This window comes from Bos grunniens, chromosome 19 (assembly GCF_055505025.1).
Source record: "Bos grunniens cultivar Pamir isolate PY7600 chromosome 19, Bosgru_T2T1.0, whole genome shotgun sequence".
Classification (NCBI taxonomy): Eukaryota; Metazoa; Chordata; class Mammalia; order Artiodactyla; family Bovidae; genus Bos; species Bos grunniens.
In genome coordinates, this window is record NC_141183.1 from 15422825 (window position 1) to 15441389 (window position 18565).

Here is an 18565-nt window from a genome sequence, read left to right on the forward strand (position 1 = left end):
GGGACCATTTTAGCCTGTCTCCATCAAAACACTTTGGAGCAGGAAGGGTCTGAGTGCTGGCCCTTCCTCGGGACCACATCTGGGCCAGTGGAGGCCAGGCAGAAGAGGCTCCCTTTTGGAAGCAAAGGAGGTGAAGGGGGTTGTTTTGCAACAGAACTTGTGGTGTCTCCTTACCTTGGAAACTAATACTCAGAGAGCAGGTAATCCAAGACCCAGACCCGGTCCTCCCCTTTGTCCTGGCTGCTGGCCAGGAGTCTGGGCCAGGGGTCAGGGGATGACTTGGGTCTCCTCCACGCTGCTTCCTCCTGACCTGCGTGTGCCCCGGCCGGGCCCCTTCCCCTACCCGTCCCTCAGGGTGGGTGCCCCTCCAGCGAGCCCCAGCCTTCAAACGTCAGATCAGGGAAGTACCCCTCCCTCTTCCCTGTGGCTGCTTCAACCCATCGCATGCCCTCGCTTTCCCTTTCCTGAGAAACTATAACAACACTTTGAAAAATAGAAGACCTTCCCCAGTTACAGGGGTTAAGGAGAAGGCAGGACCCTGGCGGGAGCGGGGAGCCCTGAAATGGAGGGAGTGAGCAGGCCAGCTCACATTTATTTCCACTCCTCCTGCCCAGCTCTTTTTTTTTTTTTCTTTAAACCTCAAGTTCCCTTTTCTTTACACCATTATCAGCTTGTTTTCTTTACTCTGGTCTGCTTGCTTCACCTTGCCATCAGCTCATCCTTAGCGCCCAGAGTGCTGATTCTGTGGGAACTGCTGCTGCTCAGCACACGGATGGTCCTGGGAAGGGCAGGGGGGCCGAGGGGCAGGCGGTGCCCAGGGGCTAGCCCAGCGCTGCTCTCCACACCTCCGGGGGCTTCACCTTTCTCACATCACCACAACCCCCTTGAGAATCTGAAGACAGGTGTGGAAGCTCAGCGAGAAAAGAGAGGCCCCTTAACAGTTTCAGTTCTCACACACCCCATCCGGGAAGGCCTGAGGGCTCCAGCTCAACCCGAATGTAAATCTTCCTCCAAAGAGGGACAGGGGTCTAAGGAGAAAAGTGAACCACAGGGAGGGTGCCCTGAGGCAGCCATGGGAACAGCCTGGGGCTGGGGTGCCCAATGCCTCCCTCACTCCCGTGCCAGGCAGACAGCGCTGAGCCCTTCTGTTCCTGACAAGTGTGTGGGCCTCGTCTGGAGCCGCTCCTTCTGTTCCTGCCACCATGTGGGCAGGAGCTATGTTTAGCGCTGTGCTTTGTGAAACAGCTTCCAGCCGGATGGCAGGCGCAGCGCAGCAGTCCCTGGCGTCCCTGCAGAGATGCCGTGGGGACAGGCTCCCCTGTGCTCTTTGGGGAGCTGAGAAGTCAGACGCCTGGCCTCCTGTGTACCCAGGACTTGTGGTGCCCACCGGCTTGGCCACAGGGACAGGGGTCCAGAGGCCCAGCCTCTGACGCCAACCCTGGTGCTCGGCTTTGTTACTTGAACAAGTCACTTCAGATCTTCAGGCCTTGCCTCCTGTGTCAAATGAGGTTTGGATGAACCCAGGTTTACATGTTTGAAGGCTGGAAATCTTTCCCCAGAGGGGGTGCCCTCGACCTCTCAGGCAGCGGTGCCTGCTGGAGCCGGGAGTGGGGGTTGACTAAGCCGACAAAGTCGGGCCCCAGAGGCGCTTTGGGACGGGGCCCTCGCGAGGGCCACTGCAATGGGCACCGCAGGCGCAGGCTGCCGGGCACCAGAAGGGGCTGAGGGCTGGTGGCCACGGGGGCCCCCAGGGCCCTGCCTGTGGCGGGGCCGAGCCTCGCACGGCAGGATCGCGTGCCGGGCCGCTCCTGCCATCTCTGCGTCCGAGGGGGCGTGGGAGCCGCGCGGGGACGCCGGCAGGGCCCCCGGAGCGGGGAAATGGAAGCAGCCAAAGGCCCAGGCGCGCCCAGTTATCCTTTGCCGCCGCCTCGTCGGGAGCGCCATTTGTCACCCGAGTCATCTCTCCACCTGTACTCGTCCCTGACCCGAGGCCTCCGGCGCGGCCCCCCGGCTCCGGTCCCTGCCTCGGTCCTGAGCGGGCCGACGGGGCGGCGGGTTTCGCGAGGCGGGCAAGCGCGAAGCCCGAGGGGCGGTGCGGAGCGCGGGGTCAGCGCGGGGGGCAGACAAAGGCGGGGGACGCCGAGCGAGGGGAAGACAAAGCGCAGAAAGGGGGTCGGCGGCGGCGCCGGGGCCCCGGAGGCGGCACCGGGCGCGGCGGAGCCAATGGGCGGGCGCGGGGCGGGGGCCGGCGGGGGCGGTGCCGCGATAAGGCGGCGGCGGCCGCGGCCGCTTAGGGACCACTGGCAGCGGCGGCAGCTCGCCCCCGCGCGCTCCTCGCACCCGAGGCTTCCCCCGGAGACCGACCCCCGTCCCGCGGCCCAGGCCGGGGCCCGGTGAGACCCGCGGGCGGGCCGGGGGAGGGGCCGGGGTCCGGCTCGCGATTCGGGCGGCCCAGGTGGGGGCTGTGGGCGCAGGGGCCGCCGCCCACCAGGTCCCGACGCCGAGCGTCTCAGTCCGTCGCTCTCGCCCGGGGTCCCGAGGCCGGTGTCCATCCCCTCGGCTGGGCCCGCCGGGGTCCTGGGTCTGGGGTCCGGTCCACGCGGGTTCGGAGCGGAGGAGCGGGCGGCAGCTCGGCGGGGCGGGGCGGGGCGGGGCGGGTGGCCCAGCCGCGGGCGCTGTCCAGGGGCTGGGTCCGCCGAACGGAGCGTACCCGAGGCCCCGCACTGGGCAGCTTCGGGCCGGGGTCAGGCCGGGGCAGCCGCTTCTGGCCGCGGCCCCAGTGGGGCCGCCCGCCTCTAACCTCCACTCGCACCAGGCGGCGTCCGGGTCCGCGAAGCGTTCGGGCGGCTGCGCGGATCCCCTCCCCCAGCCGCTGCCCGCTAACTCCGCTCCTCCTGGGACACATGGTTCCACTCAGGGACCCCTGCCCCCTGGGGAGCCGCGTGGAGGCCGAGCGGGCGAAGCAGGGGGTGGGTGAGGGCGGAAGTGGCAAGACCCAGAGCAACAGGAAATGACTTAGGGAAAGTCCCAACCACAGCCCCCCAGCCCCCTGCCTGTAAACACCCCTACCCCCACCCTGGGGCCTGGGAAGGGCTTGTAGGGCCCTCCCAACCGACTTCCCCTTGCAGAACCCAGCGGGTGCCGCGTCTCCACACTGGGCCTCCATCGCCTCCAACGAGCCATGTTCCAGGCCGCCGGAGCCGCCCAGGCCACCCCCTCCCATGTAGGTGATCAGCCGGGGTGGGAGGGCACTCCATCCCTGCAGGTGTCTGGCCTGAAGGGACGAGGAGCTGCCTGTTTGCCGGTCTCCCTCCCCTTCCCCCTTGAGTGTCCCTGGGATCTGGGCTGGTGATGGTCTAGGGCCCTCCTCAGCTGACCCTGCCCCACCGCCTCTCTCTCAGGAAGCCAAAGGTGGCGGTTCCAGCAGCACGGTTCAGCGCTCCAAGGTAGGGCCCCGAGGCTGGACTGTGCAGGGAGGAAGGGGTGGGCGCCGGTCAGGCCCCTGATGGAGTCTCTCCTGGAACAGTCCTTCAGCCTTCGGGCCCAGGTGAAGGAGACCTGCGCCGCCTGCCAGAAGACCGTGTACCCCATGGAGCGACTGGTGGCCGACAAGCTCATTTTCCACAGCTCTTGCTTCTGCTGCAAGCACTGTCACACCAAGCTCAGGTACGCCCCCGTCCTGACCCCGCCCCAGCCCTCCTGACCCGGCCTGACCTGACCACAGTGTTCTGCTTCTGCAGCCTGGGCAGCTACGCGGCACTGCACGGGGAATTCTACTGCAAGCCCCACTTTCAGCAGCTGTTTAAGAGCAAAGGCAACTACGATGAAGGCTTCGGCCGGAAGCAGCACAAGGAGCTCTGGGCCCACAAGGAGGTGGACCCGGGCACCAAGACAGCCTGAGGCCCCTCTGGCTGTCCACTCCCTCCTCCCCACACAGAGGGCCTGGAGCAGGCATCGGAACGGTGGGAGAGAGACTGGACGGCCGGCCCCGGGTGAGGGTGGAAAGGGGATGAGGCCATTTTGCTCAGGCAGAGGGTTGCAGGGGCAGGGCTCTGCTCCAGGATGCCTTCCTTCTTCCTCAGCCGGTGGGGGTTCGGGAACCAGGATTGGGGTTTGCTCACCACCCTACTTCCTGTTTCTTTCAGCCTACCCCACCTCACCCCAGGGCCCCCCTGGGAGGCCCTCAAACTCAGCTTCCCTATCTAGGTGCCTTTTCTCCAGCAAGGAGTCAGCATGCCCCCTCAGGGTCCCAAGCTCCCTCACTGCCACCCAGGGGCCTGTGTGGCCCCCACGTCTCCCCATCTACCTCTGCCCTTAGCCTGGTCCTGAGCCATGGAGACTGGAGGAAGGTGAGCCAGGGTGCCCCCTTCTGGGCCTCTCCAAATGTCCCCCAGGACCCAGTGGGGGAAGGGAGGGGAACTGCAACAGCTCTGGGCCCCCTCCACCTGCAGAGGTGAGGCAGGGCATGCCTGTTAGGGCCGGGACCACCCCACAGTGCGGAGGCAGCGGAAGGGAAAGCACCCGCCAGGCTGAGAGCCACAGGGACTGGTGGGGGGCTGGCGGGGCCACATTCCCCCTCCTCCTACTTCTGCCGGTTTTGACTGTTGTAATCAATCCTATTTTAAACGTGTTTCGACAGATTCTGACTCTGTATTGTATGGCCAATGGGGGGCAGTTTGTGGCAGGAAGGACTCACCACACAGAGGTGAAGGGGAACAGCATCAGGCCGACGCACTCCTGGCCCTGACTGGTGGCGGCGGCTGGTGGTCAGGGTAATGGGTGTCAGGGGTCTATCAGGCAGCCTGAGAAAAGGGGGTGTTCTTCCCAACCAGGTCTCTCCATGCTGCCGAACTCAGTTTGAGGACTGAACCCCACTGGGTCTCTCAACCTGTGTTGCCCAAGGCCGGGCCATCAGCGGGTGACAGTGCTGAGCCTCACTGCACTTTTGCTGAGTCCTTACCTAGATCCTCTTTGTCCTGGCAATCAGGAAGGGATGGTGAACCAGCGGATCCAACAAGTTGTGTCCAAGAGCTTAGTCTATATGCCCTTTCCTCAGCAAGGAGTCAGTGTGCCCCTTCAGGGTCCCTCTTCCTTCTGCTTTTCCAGCTCCAGGGACTGGGGCACTCGGTCACCATCCCAAGTAGTCAAAGGAGAAACAGCTCTTCTGCTTCTCTTGGGGACAACAGTTTACAGTGACACAAACAAGGAGGACCTAAGACCCCACCCCTCAGGAGAATACAGACAGGAAGTCCGCACTGTCCTGCCCCAGACCCAACTGTCCTGGTTTCCCCCAGCTGACTGGACTGTGTAAATTGGCAGAACAAGAGGGCAGACTCCTAGGGGATTACCCGACCCTAACGCTATGCAAGTCCTTAAGTTCCTCAGTGACCTCGTGCCCACAGAACAGGGCAGGAAGCAGGGCCTCGAGCTCCGGTGGTAGACAGGCCACTGTGCTGTGTTGCCTTTGGAAGTGACAGAGCTAACAGGACGCAGAGTAGGCATTCTGAACCTGGGTCCTCAGAGCATGAGGGGAATGCAGAGAGCCTCACTCAGGGCAGCTCTAACTTCTGCACCAGAGGCTTCAGCTGGAGACGAGGATGGTCTTCCTCTGCTCAGAGCTAAGCAACAGCATCAGATCACCCAAGAGCTACCAGAGGTGGCTCATGGCGGTACCTGCCCTGCAAGGATGTGACTCCAGTCAGCAAGGACTTCCCGGGGCTGGGAGGACTAGTGGGTGCCACAGAAGTCCTAGGAACTGAGCCATGGTGACGCTCAAGTCGGGTGAGCTGACAGTGTCACCTCAGGAAGTCAGCTGTGGTAGGACCATCCTCAGTAGATCTCCGAGGATTTAGGGAGGAAGAGAGGGTGCCACCTCTGAGCTGGTAGTGGTACCAGCCAAGTCCCACCAACCGAGGACCCCTCTGGGAGTCATTTCAAGTTCTCTGCTGAGGGATGCAAGCTTGTTGACAGGCAGCATAACCTGGTTTCTCCCAGGTAAACACTTACTGCCTCCACCCCACAACCAAAAGCACTGCCACAGGACCCCTTGAGTATAAATGATCCCTTTTATTGTAAGTAATGCACGACACTGGCCTGGCTTTGCACTGCAAGCCCTCGGTCAAGATATAGTCAAATAACTATGGCTGCAGGTTCTTCTGCACGATCCACAATTCAGACACACAGAGCTGGGGTGGGCAGGAGGGCAGTGGAGAGTGGACTGTCCCCAGCCCTGGCCTCTCCATGTTGGGTTGGCCAAGGCCGACATACCCCACGGAATGATGAGCAAATGGTGGCATGGCCCTTCCCACAGCCAGCCTGGGGCTGCTAGGAGATGGCCCTTCAAATCCTTTGGGCCAGGCCATCCTAGGCCCCACAACTTTTCATCTGGATTATTTAATAAAAAAAAAACAATAAATTAAAATTAAGCAACAGCTTGGTCCTGAGGATGCTGAGCCAGCATGTCCACAGTTTTTGGCACAAAAAAAAAATTCAGGGTCTTGTTTTTTTGGAGTGTAGGATTTGTTGGCTTGTTGGCAAATTCATTTTTAAAAACACATTCCCTGTGAGGTAAGACCCCGGGGGTGGGGCTCTGAGAGCCTGAACCTGGGACGCAGAGTCGTCTCATCTGGCACCGGCACCACTTCCTGTTGGGGTCGGGGACTGGGGGTCAGGGTGTGGGCCCAAGAAGAATGCTACAGCCATCAGGACAGGGTTGTGGAGAGGCCGAGCTGCCCATCGGCAGCTTTGGTCGAGACAAGGGGCCAGTCCCCTCCCTGGGCAAGAGCCGAGGTGGAGGCAGGAGCATACGCTCACTGTCTTCAGAGGGCCCTGCTGGGGTGCCTGACAGAGGCCCCTGGGGGGCAAGGATGGAAACAGGGGACCAGGCCCAACTGGCACCGTGCAACACACATTCCTGCAAAACCAGCTGCTTTCGTTTGCTCTTCTCTCTCTTGAGGCGTCCACCTGTAACAGTCTAGAATTGATATATATAAAAACCATCAAATATGATCTGAGATATAAATTAACAAGTACAAAGCCTCACATTACATGATGTGAAAAGGCTAAAAACAGCGATAGAAACTACATTCATAAAAGTGCATCGTCAACATACAACGAAGGCTTTGGCTTGTTCTGGTGCCCGTGGGGGAGTGGGCATGGCTGGCAATGAGCTGCCTGGCGCGAATCCCCAGCTCCTTGGAGACACCCATCCCTGGGCACTGGCTTTTTTTTTTTTTTCTCTTTTAACAACAACTCCCAAGGAAACTGGGTGTTGAGAGGGAGGAGCTCTAGCAATAGGCACATTTTGGAGGGGAGGGGCCGGAAGAAAGGACCAGCGCCCAGGCTGAGGTAAGTAAGGCCGACTCTAAGCTGCTTGAAGATACTGGCTCCCTGACCCCTGCTGCCATTCCTCCCCCAGGGGAGCGAGAAGGGAAAGGGGCTGAGACCCCATGGGGATGGGCGAGGCTGGCCACGGAGGAGCAGAGCTGGAGGTTCCAGACACGGGTGGTGGCATCACACAGGCTCTCCCTTCTACCAGGCTGAGCTCTGGCCTAGCAGGTCACAGCCCACAGACAGCCTGATACAACTCCCCGGCTCTGCGGAACGCTCCGCTCAGGGTAGCCAGCCGGCTCAGATGCCCTCACCGTATTGTCGGTCTTCTCTGCTCCAGTGGGGGAACAGGTGCCAGCCAGGAGCACAAGGTCTGGGGCCATGACCCTCAGCTCTTTCCAATCTGGCCCAAGGCCCCAGCCCACAGCAGGGGTACTGAGCCCAGAGGGCACACGAAGTCTCCAGTTTAGAGACTGGGTACAGCATAAGAGTGACTCCAACTTGTAAAACACAGACAATTGCATTGACAAAACTGGGTCTCCCCTCAGTGGGGGTAGTTCCACATCTCAGGCCCCTGCTTGAGGGTGTGTGTGGTGGGGCAGGGTCATGGGGGCAGGCAGGACAGGCTCCTCCTTCCCTGAATAAGGCAGCATAACAGTTGCTTCATTCATCTTTGGTAAAGGACAGGGGCTGGCAAAGCTGGCCTGGGGCTCCAGGGAGAGGGCCGCCCCGGCCTCTGCTCTCCATTGGCTGTGGGGTGCTGGGCTTTACCTCAGGCTTGGGTGGGCTCATCCAGCCCAGAGATGCCCTGGTAGTCTCCAGACATGGGGAGGAGAAACAAAGTAACACTCTGAATGAAAGTAACACTATTCAGACCCTTGTGTCCATCCTGTGCCCCAGACTCTTTGGGGTCTGGTGCTGATGGCCATGTCAAGACACAGCCCCAAGGGTGGGGCCCTGGGTGCCTCGCACACTGTTCCAGCTCCTTCCCCTCCAGGCTGAGCTGAGGACGCTGGCGCCTCGGGTCTGGCAGGCTGGGGGCTCCCAGTCTGTGAGGCTGCAGCCGCTCTCCCTGGCCCCGGGCCCCAGCAGCAAAAGGGCACAGACAACGCTGGCTGGACTCAGCTCTGTGGTCCATGGCCCTGCCCGGGAGAAGCAGCAACTTGGCTGAGCCCCCCAGCAGCCCCTTGCCCATGCAGAAGGGGCGGCCGGCAGCAGTGTGGCCTTGAGAGCTCAGTACACGAGCTGTGCAAAGTGGTGTGTGAGCAGCTCCTCGGCCGAAGGTCTCTGGCGGGCCTCCACAAAAATGCGCCTCAGGAAGTCCCGGCCATGCTCAGAGATGTGGGAGGGCAGCTGAGGGTTGGTGGGCTGGGTGGCGATTTTGAAAATGGCAGCCATGGCTTCATACTCTGCCCAAGGTGGTTTCTCTGTCAGCATCTCCACCACCGTGCAGCCCAGGCTCCTGGAGACAGAGAACCCCTGTGTCACCCCGCAGCCAGCCCCAAGCTCCCAGCCGCCCTGCACACCACTGTGAAAGGAGGTGCCTTTCTCGAAACACACTGAGGCAGGATGGGCCAGGCTGGGGGCTAACACCCCTGAAGAGGGTCCCCATGGCCAGAAGAGGTTTCACAGCCCTGTCAACTTCGTCCACGTGGGCTTCATCAACCTGCACCCACCTGGCTGCTTCCTGATATCGGGGGGAACCACTGAGCACGTGCAGAAAGCGCTCTGAAATAACGGTACTGGTTTCCTACTGCTGCTTTAACAGTGACCACGAACCCAGTAGCATAAAAAAGCAGCCTAAGTGTGTTACTGCTATGGAGGTCAGATATCTAAGGGCAGTCTCACTGGCTGAAGTCAGTGGGCCAGTCAGGACAGTTCCTTGTGGAGGCTCTGAGAGGAAAGCCCATCTCCTGGCCTCTTCCCACTCCTAGAGGCTGCCTGCGTTCTTGGCTCATGGCTCCTTTCTTGTCTCACACCAACTTCTTGTTTCCTTTGTCACACCTCTTACTACTTACTCTTGCCTCTCTTTTATAAGGACCTTTATGAGTATACTGGGCCCATCTGGATAATCCAGGATCATCTCCCCATCTCAAAATTCTTAAAAATCACTCTGCAAAGGCCCTACTGTCACATAAGGTAACACTCTCTCATCCCTTTGGGATTAGGACATGGACATCTTCAGGGACCACTATTCCACCCCCTACAGTAACATTCTAAGAGGAAGGGATGCTCTCATAACTTTCAGGACCTTTCAGAGGATGGACACAAAATTAGAGCAGCTGCAAGCCACCTGAGCACTAGGAGAGGGAGCCGAAGCCTACTACTGCTGCTTAGAGACCCATCCAGGCCTTCAGATGGGATCCGAGCTCTTTCAAGGATTTAGCAAACACCCCAGGGATGTTTACCACGGCCTTAGTTCTCAGCAATAACAAACAGTTGCTGTTCAGAGTGAAAACACAACACATCTGCTGTGTGTACTGCTGCAGGCACTACCACCCCTGCCCACATGGAGCCTGCAACCTGGCCTCACTGGCCAGAGGCCAATCCTCACTCCTGCCACACTGCAGAGCCCTCAGCCCCATTTCTAAGCTGGAACCACTACAGCCCAGACCAGGAGATGAGGGTCCCAGCACGTCCCCAGCACACTTACCACACGTCTGCCTTCCTTCCGTAGCCCTCACCGCTGATCACCTCGGGGCTCATCCAGTAGGGAGTGCCAGTGACTGAGCGCATGCCTGTGCCGGACATGCAGATGGTTTGCAGGCGCTTGCTGGCCCCAAAGTCCCCCAGCTTCACATTCCCAGCAGAGTCTCGCAGGATGTTGGCTCCTAAGGCATGAAAGGGCAGAGGCTGCAGCCCTAGACCCCTGGCACTTGCCACCATCCTCCTTCTGTCCCTCCCTCCCAGTCCAAAGGGCTGCTGGGTAGGATGGGGGCCTTGTGAGCTGGAGCGAAACTGCACAGAGCAAACAGGATAGTGGTGGGAGGCACCTGCCCTACAGCAGCCAACAGTCGTCACCACAGCCAACATCTGCAGAGCCCTTCACTGTGTTTCCCCAAATCACTTAACTGATCTTCACACCAGTCCCCCAAGGAAGTCATGAGGGTTTCACTTTTCAGAAAGTTCACAACAACCAGGTAGAGAGTCCCCAAGTTCCCAGGTCATGGAGAGCCCACAGCCTGCCCCGCTCACCCTTGATGTCCCGGTGAACAATCATGTTGCTGTGCAGGTAGGACATGCCTTCCAGTATCTGCCGGGTGTACTTCCGGGTCACGCTCTCTGTCAGAGCGCCGTAGGCCTTCAGCTGGTCTTTCACTGAACCCTAAAGCCACAGGAGTCAGAGGGGTCACTGCAGGAAGGAGGATGGAAGGGGGCAAGGCTACTTCCAGACCCCAGTGTTTACCAAGGGAGTAAGGTCCAGTCCCCATTTGTGACAGGCCAGGCACTTAGCTAAGGGCTGTCAGGCAGCTTGGAGAAAAGTATGAGACAGCCCTTCCCTCAGGCCAGGGTGACCCAAACCCAGAAGGGAGGTCTATGTGCTCCACATAAAGGCAGTACCTACTGGACAGTGCAGCTGCCTTGGGAGCCTCGGGTCAGGGGAGCCTGGGACAATTCTCACCCCAAACCATCACTGCAGCTAGACGCAGGACATGCTGACTCCACGCCCTGCCCCTGCCTCGCCTTTCCCCTGGAGCCTCTGGAGACTCAGGTAACCACTCATGTCAAAGTGACCCCTCCTCCACAGCCCCAGTGCCATGACAGTCCCTCTCTTGCTGTCTGCCTGCATCACGGGGCACATACCCCTGGCATGTACTCCATGAAGATGGTCAGAGTCTTCTCGGCACGGTCCCGCAGGCAGCCATAGTACTGCACTATGCGCTCATGCTGCAAGTTCTTCAGCAACTGGATCTCGCACTCCAGAGCACTCACCTCCTGGGAAGGGGCCCAGTGGTCACCGAGGCTTGCAGGCCTCAGTTCTACCTGCCTGGCGTCAGCTCCGCTTGCCCTAGTCAGTGGCCTCAGAGGAGCCCATCTGCCGTGGGAACTTCAGCTGGAGAAAAGGGAGAATGTTCTCGACTGTCTGGCCCTTGCCCACAATGCTGGCTAAGCCGTGGGACTGGGCACTCCCATGCTGGAAGACAGCAGACAGTGGGGTGGGAGATGGGTTTGTGGGTGCAGTTAAGGAGTTCAGGTAACTGCTGCATTTGTCCACTCAAACTGGAGTGAAGGCCACAGCCCAAGCTAAGCTCCAAAGACGGGCTCCTTCCTGGCTCGGGGGCTGGGAGAGAACGGCATCTGTCTGCTGAGGTGGGGGGTGGGGGCAGGAGCTGCTCGTTGTGCCACTGCCATCCAAACCAGTCTGGGCGGTTAGGTACTTTGACACCAACTAATCTCTCCCTAGGACCGGGGTAGATGGTAAAGGAGCTTGGAAGGAAGAATGATGGGAGAAACAACCTGTAGCATCTAAAGCAATTAGTCTGTACAACAAGACAGGCATTTTGTTGAGAAGGAGGAATTGGAAGTCAGACCGTAGGGAAGGCAGTACCTTGCTTGTCTCAGGACTGTCTGGGTCAAACTGCACCTGCTTGGAAGCAAGTTCTCGTCCTGTGTCCACGTCATAGCACAAATAGACCCTGCCAAAGGCACCCTGGCCTAGGAGCTTCCCCCGGCGCCAATTAATGGGGGCACTGGGAGCTACAGGAGAACAGGAGGAAAGAGCATTAGAGCTAATGCACTTGCTAAGGCCCGAGCTGCCCTTCACCCAGCATCATCACACCTCAACACAGCATCTCCACCCTCACCTGGAACAGGCTCAGGGCCCTGACCAATCAGAACTCAAGGCCCACACCCTGAGAAGCACAGGACTGGCTAAAATCATGATTAAATGCTTATCTGAACTGATTAAACACCTTTATACTTCCAAGGCCCCCAGATAGCTCATTATGTCAGGAATTAAGGAGATCACTCTTCAATTTAAACGTGGAGAAAACTAAAGGCCAGAGAGGAGTGGCTCATCACAACAGTGGAGTGAGGACTAAGGTCCAGGGGATCTGCTGCCCCCTCAGGCTCTTCCCCTGGGTACAGATGGGCCAGGGCAGCCACCCGCTGAGCCCAAAAGCCCACTGGACTCGCTGGCCCCCCGCCCTGAGCATCCCTCAGGCAGGCCCTCCCCAGCCAGGGCGCACTGCTCACACTTGGTGGGCACACTCCTCTCCTGCACGGAGAGGGCGTTCTCGCTGTCGGCGCTCCGCAGGCGCGCGCGGGGGTCCAAGTACTGCACCGCCAGGCCCAGGTTCTCGCCATTTGTACTCAGGGAGCGGCTCGAGGGCACCAGGGTGAACAGGTTGCCTTGATGACGCCGTATTCGGGGAAACGTTCTTCTGCCTAAAGGGGTGCCGGGGCCAGAGCAGAGCAGGTCAGAACCCCGACCACAAGGCCAAATGTGCCAACCAGGTCATAACACCAGCTCCAGTCCATCCTCTCTTCCCTCCCACCTGACTCTGGCCAGAATGGCTGATGTCTCAAGCATCCTGAGGATCAGGACAAAAGCAGGAATCGGCAAGCAGCCAAGGGGTTTAGGGAAACCCAGCCAAAGGGAAAGCGCAGGGCTGGCCCTCATGCCCCACAACACCCGTGGGGCCAATCCATGGCTGCTCTCTGTTTTCCCTGGCATCATAATCCTACACCTCTGTGGAAGCTCCATTCCGTTTGCTGCCTGAGGCAGAAGAGGGCAGTGGAGAGTTGGCGCCTGGAGCACTCCGTGCCCTCAGACAAAGGACTGATTTCCTGGAGGCAGTATCCATCTACAATACCATCCTCCTCTTTTTAAAAAACACTGACTCTACTGCCTCAAGCCTGGATGCAGTTCCTCAGGAATGCAGGAAACGTGGGGCCTGGAGTGCCTGGGCCACCCCCTTCCGGTGGCTGTTCCTGCGGTGGCCAGCAGGGGGCAGCGTGGAGGCGCACTCACCATCGTTGTAGTCCTTGTGGTGCACCGACACGTGGTAGCGCCGGGGGTAGGTGCCACCTTTGACCCCTTTGTCATAGAGCGGAGTTTCCCGATCTGAGGAAAAGAGAGGGGTCACTGGCTGTTCGACAGGCCCCCGTGAGTGCCTCAGGGGAGCCTCCAGGTCACCTGAGACCTCAGAGCAGCAGGCCCCAGGAAGAGTAAATACAGCCCTGGCTTCTCTTCCCCCCGAGCCGTCCAGGGCAGACACCTTGCAGTGCTCACCCACCCTCTGCAGAACTCACCCGAGAATTCCTGTCTGTTGTCTGGGAAGCTCTGGGCTCGCGACATTCGTGATTTCCGGAAGGATGGGCTAGAAAAACAAAATCAATCACACAGCAGACTTCAGGGTCCCTCCAAAGTAGCTCACCAGGTCAGAGGGCAGGATACCCAGACACACTGCTTTTTGTGACTCCTTTCCACACATGTCATTATATGGTAGGAAGTAAAGTTCAAGAGAAGCAGACCTTTCCTATGCTTCCTACTTTCTCTTCACTAGTCTGAGGCCCACATCTGACATGATCCTGCCTAATGAGGCCCTCCAGTGCTCCCTATCTCCACTGGGGGGCAGAGTGCTGTCTCTTACCCTTTCCTCCCACTCTGGTAACAGGAAGAATGCAAAGGATCCCTTGCTCAAGGCAGTCATAAAAACAGTAATAACACCCAGGATCTTCCTTTCAGACTAATCATCACTATCTCCTCTTAGAGATATGGAAAACCGAGGAACAGAGAGGTTAATGGACTTGTCCAAAGCTATTCGACTAATATTTGGTGGAGTTGGGTCTATATGGCTCCAGGTCCCATGAAGGGAAGATGAAAGCTCTGACCTTTGGTTATGCTGGGCCCCAAGGAAGTAAGTCCAGGTCACTGAGTCTGACTCCCAAGGAGATGAAAACAAACCATTGGAGGGCCACTGGAAAAACTCAAGAATCAAGAGAGTCATCTTTACCAGCATCCACCTGAATGGCCCTTTTCCCTCATGTGTGAGTGCCTTTGGAGATCAAAACTCAGAAACTCTCAAGGCAGTGGTGCAGGGACTGTCCTCTACTTCCCAACTGCCAGACTTTCTGTGGTCCTGTCCCACATCTACCCTCCCCGACCAGTGTGGCCACAACACTCAGCAGAGAGTTCAAAGCCACAGTCAGTCCCTGTCCCGGAAGAGCCCTCAGTTTGCAGCAACAAACTCTGGCACTTTTACCAGTGCCTTCTTGCTCTTCTGCTTGGAAAGCCTAAAATAAGGCTTCAAATTGGATGCCAACAAGCAACTGTGACTGTGCTCTATGACACCTGGAGGGAGACCACACTCATCAGAGCACAGATCTGTTAGAAGAGACACAGTACAGACATGGCAGGGTCACAAGGTGATTGTCCGTGTGAGCAATTGATCAGTTCCACAAAGAGAAGAAAACCCTCCAAACTGCTCGGTGGCCTCTGACCACAGCCCTGAGCCCAGCCAGACAGGGTCAAAATGTGCTCCTGGGCATGATGAGGTCAAGGAGAGAGACTGGCTGGATCAATGCCAAAGCCATCTCTAAACACCCCTGCTGACTGACAAACCAGCTCCACAGACTATGGGGTGTGTGAAGGACAGCACTTGTTCCCTCCCAAAGTGTAATAAGAACACAGCTGGTGTGTAAGATTACACACCAAGCGGGCAGTGTGGTAAGCTAGGCAGTCTGGATTATTCTGTTTTCTGGTTTTTATACCCCAGTTTCTTATTCCACCAGAAACACTTGGAGGAAAGAAAAAAATGAAAGTAAACCTACAGGTAATAATTCAATTTTGTCCCCAAAACACTGAAGGTCCACTGCTTCTCAGTCCAGACCTCAGCAATGAGGCCAGGGGTACAAGGGCACCATGTATTATGTGGGCAGTCAAAACACATAAAAAGTGCTGGAAACAACGGAGCCAGCATTTATCCATGTGAACTGCTATTATGACCTATTACATCCATCTGATTACACAAACAGAACATTCTCCTGGTGTTTGGAAAATTAAGGAGAAGGCTCGGAATGCTAGCGAGAAGTTTCTTTCCCAAAAGCATGAGGTTCTAGCCATGGGCCTGCAGACCAGTGTCTAGTTCAGGGACACACACACTAGCTAACTCTATTTCCTTAGCTCATCAGTTCCAAAAATGCCTGTGCACCAACTCCCAAACCAGCCACAGTCCCATACCTGTCTGCTGACCTGTCCAAGGACTGGCAGCTTCCCGACAAGGAGTTTTCAGCACTGCTCAGAGGATCCAGCATCTGCAAGGCAAGGCATACAGTAAAGCCCCAGCCCCAGCCCCAGCCAGGTACCCAGCCAAGACCAGCAAAAGGTCCTTTTTTTCCCCCCAAAAATATGAAAGTGCCCTTTCTCTGCCTGGGCAGTGGGAAGAATGGTTAGGCAGGTACCGTTCTCCCCCACAGTCTGAAAGGCAAGTTTCCAGGAGTGAGAAAAATGCCTGGCTGGCATCCCAAGGCGCTCTGCCAGGACAGCAAAGCAGAGACGCTGCTTCTCTGGTTGGCATTTTCTTGGCTTGTGAATGCTGGAGCCTGGTGCTGGAGACGGTACTACCCTGCAGAGGCTTCCAGTGTGTGTGTGGGTGGGACGGTGATGCTTCTGTTTACACTCCATAATTTATAATTTACAAAGACAAGGAGTGTCCTCGTTTCACAGATGAGCCACTGCAGGTCTGGAAAGGGGAGGAGTATTGTCTGAAGTCATGAAACAAGTCAAGTCAATGCACAACTGACACAGAACACAAGTTTCCCGGTTCCTGGTTCTCAGGCAGGGCCAACAGGTATCTGTGTGAGTTGAAATGTTTCTCTGGCCCTTGGTCAAATGCAGTAACAAAAAGTCTTCAGATTAGCCTTTTCTCCAACTGATCTCCCTTCATTTTGCCTGGGGGCGGGGGGCGGTGAAGGGGTGTATTCACTGTCAGAGAATTCATTATCTGAGATCCAAAGTCAAGCATTACATAGAGAAGCAAAGTATCAGAACTATGAGAATCCACGAACAACTTTCATAAAATTGGTTTCCAAGTCAAACGATCTCTTCCCATTTAATGCTGGAGACCATCTCACCCATAATTTCACCCGTATATTGTCCTACGTGATTTTTTTTTTAAACTGCCAATCAAGGCAAATTAATTGCAAAATAAAATCCCCCAAATCTTGCTAAGGCGATAGGATTTCCCCAAGTGGATAAAACCAACGTGGGAAAGAATTGCTCCCAATCCAGAAAGTACATATTTGGCAAAGTTAGACCAGATAACAGAAGAGAGAATGAGCAGGAATAACAACATGACAGGTGTGATGAAGGAGGAACACCAAAGGTTCAAGAGAGGCCACTGGAAAACACACTGAACCCCGTGAAGGTTTCTGTTTAAAAAAAAAAAGGACCCTCTTTTCGGGACTTGCCCTGGTGGTCCCATGGTTAAGACTCCGTGCTTTCATTGCAGGGGGCATGGGTTCGATCCCCAATGGAACTATTATCCCATATGCCGCTCAGCCAAAAATAAACACCCTCTTCATGACAGTGCTGCAGAAGTCAAAGGGAAGGAAGTTACGCTGCATTAGAAAAATTTTGTTAGAACCGCCAAGCCAAAAAAAAAAAAAAAACTAGCCTGAACCATGCTTTGTTCATTCTGAAAATTAGCAAATAGATGCAGCCATTGCTCAAATCTGATTAAAGAAAAAATAAAACAAACTTATTTTAGTTTCACTTTTCAAGAAAGTCCCAGTCGGATATTCTTTCACTACATACCATGCTGTTTTGGTCTCTGTTGAGTAGATTTATCTTGAATGGCCCATTACCAGCAGCAATTCTCTTCTGCTAAAGATGCAGGCACTGAAGAAGGACCTAGTCATTCCCCCGCTGCCACCTTCCACGGCCTCTCCCTAAAGGCCTCTCCTCACTACAAGTCTAATACTCCCATGCCTTCCAGGGCCATGAAAGTAATATAAAGAAGTAAAAGGACCAGGATACAGGACCATGGGGAAGGACAGAAAGCAAAGGCAATCAAACTCATTAACAACCTCTGAGGTTTTACACCCGTTACCCCTCGTACAGCTGATGTCCGGAAGCACTCTGGTTAGAGAAAAAGGAAAGGATGGTCAGTAAGATAACCAAGAGGGGACTCTGCAGATAAAAGTACTCTAGGTCACTGTTCTAAACATAAATTTATCTGGAAGGCAGGACTACAGAAGAGAGCAGAAGCAGTATAAAAATGCTTCTCATAGCCTGTACAATTGAAACAATGCTGGAAAAGTCATAAGAATCAGTTTTAGGAAAAGTTGTAAGAATCAGTTTTTTTGGTAAAATCCCCCATGTGTTGGTGCTGGCCTTCTGCTGGATGCTTTTACCTTTAAGAAATTTCCCCTTTCAAGATCAAATTCCAAAAGTTTAGAAGACGTATGTTTTTCTTTGCAATCAAAGCAAGCTCACTGAAAAAACTTCAGAATGAAGCCAGAGATCTCATTCTTGCTGAGTTCACTAAGCCAAAGTGACATTTCCATCAAGTGAGCCACAAATTTAAAAAGCTAACCATCAAAATGAGTAAGCTATTGTGGTGAACACACCCTAAGATGACCCCCACCTCCCCCGACCACCCTCCCCTCAGTGAGTCACAATCTTTCAGAACTCCTTCATCTGAGTATAGGTAGAACTTGTAATTCACTTCTAGTCGATAGATTATGGCAAAGTGGATGGGATATTCATTCCCATAATTGTGTTAAACTACATGAGACTCCGTCTTTGCAGACTGGAGCAAGAGACTCTCCTGGTAGCCTGGAAGTGAGAGGGCCACACTGCGGGGAACTACAGGTGGCTTCCAAGAGCTCAGAGGGGCCCCTGGCTGACAGCCAGCAAGAAAATAGGGGCCACAAGGCTACAACCACAAGACACTGACCAACAACCAAGTGGACCTAGAAGGGAGCCCCCAGCTTCAGGAAGAAACACAGCCTGGCTGACACTCGACTGCAGCCTTGTGCGACCCTGAGCAGAGAACCCAATCAAGTTGTGCCTGTATCTTAGACCCCAGGAAACTGTAAAATAATAAATGTCTGCTGTTTGTACTGCTAAGCCTGTGGTTGTTTTATATAGCAACAGATAACTAATTTAGTTGTCTACTATCATAAAAGTTCACCCAAAGTAGCCAGTCCTACTTTGGACTGGTATATTCCCTACCTTTCATAAAGCAATAGCAAAACTAAAAGCTGGTTGATGGAAAAGAAAAAAAAA

The 18565-nt window shown here is 56.0% G+C and overlaps 2 protein-coding genes across 9 annotated transcripts in view; one reads left to right on the plus strand and one right to left on the minus strand.

The window, feature by feature from the left end:
* The first annotated feature begins 2284 nt into the window (after positions 1 to 2284).
* Positions 2285 to 4640, plus strand: LIMD2 (LIM domain containing 2). The gene is made up of 5 exons (XM_086357047.1): positions 2285 to 2393; positions 3129 to 3223; positions 3402 to 3446; positions 3527 to 3666; positions 3741 to 4640. The coding sequence occupies exons 2-5, from the start codon at positions 3182 to 3184 to the stop codon at positions 3898 to 3900; spliced, it is 387 nt and encodes a 128-aa protein (XP_086213173.1). The 5' UTR covers positions 2285 to 2393; positions 3129 to 3181; the 3' UTR covers positions 3901 to 4640.
* A 1411-nt stretch (positions 4641 to 6051) lies between these two features.
* Positions 6052 to 18565, minus strand: part of MAP3K3 (mitogen-activated protein kinase kinase kinase 3) — a 60798-nt gene continuing 48284 nt past the window's right edge. For 3 of the 8 annotated variants that reach the window (XM_086356978.1, XM_086356980.1, XM_086356982.1), the window contains 9 exons: positions 15515 to 15588; positions 13585 to 13652; positions 13304 to 13396; positions 12526 to 12717; positions 11879 to 12027; positions 11134 to 11265; positions 10525 to 10654; positions 9983 to 10160; positions 6052 to 8791 (listed from right to left, as the gene is read on the minus strand). In XM_086356978.1, coding sequence (XP_086213104.1) covers positions 8563 to 8791; positions 9983 to 10160; positions 10525 to 10654; positions 11134 to 11265; positions 11879 to 12027; positions 12526 to 12717; positions 13304 to 13396; positions 13585 to 13652; positions 15515 to 15588 — 1245 coding nt within the window. In that variant the 3' untranslated portion in view covers positions 6052 to 8562. Of the gene's footprint in view, positions 8792 to 9982; positions 10161 to 10524; positions 10655 to 11133; positions 11266 to 11878; positions 12028 to 12525; positions 12718 to 13303; positions 13397 to 13584; positions 13653 to 15514; positions 15589 to 17089; positions 17414 to 18565 lie in introns of those variants that run through there. The other 5 variants (XM_086356981.1, XM_086356979.1, XM_086356984.1 and 2 more) reach the window with 4 other exon arrangements.

Coding starts and splice junctions, on each gene's coding strand:
- LIMD2 (XM_086357047.1), top strand. CDS start 3,182: ATGTTCCAGGCCGCCGGAGCCGCCCAGGCCACCCCCTCCCAT. Junction 3,224..3,401: donor CCCAGGCCACCCCCTCCCAT/GTAGGTGATCAG, acceptor CCTCTCTCTCAG/GAAGCCAAAGGTGGCGGTTC. Junction 3,447..3,526: donor GCACGGTTCAGCGCTCCAAG/GTAGGGCCCCGA, acceptor CTCCTGGAACAG/TCCTTCAGCCTTCGGGCCCA.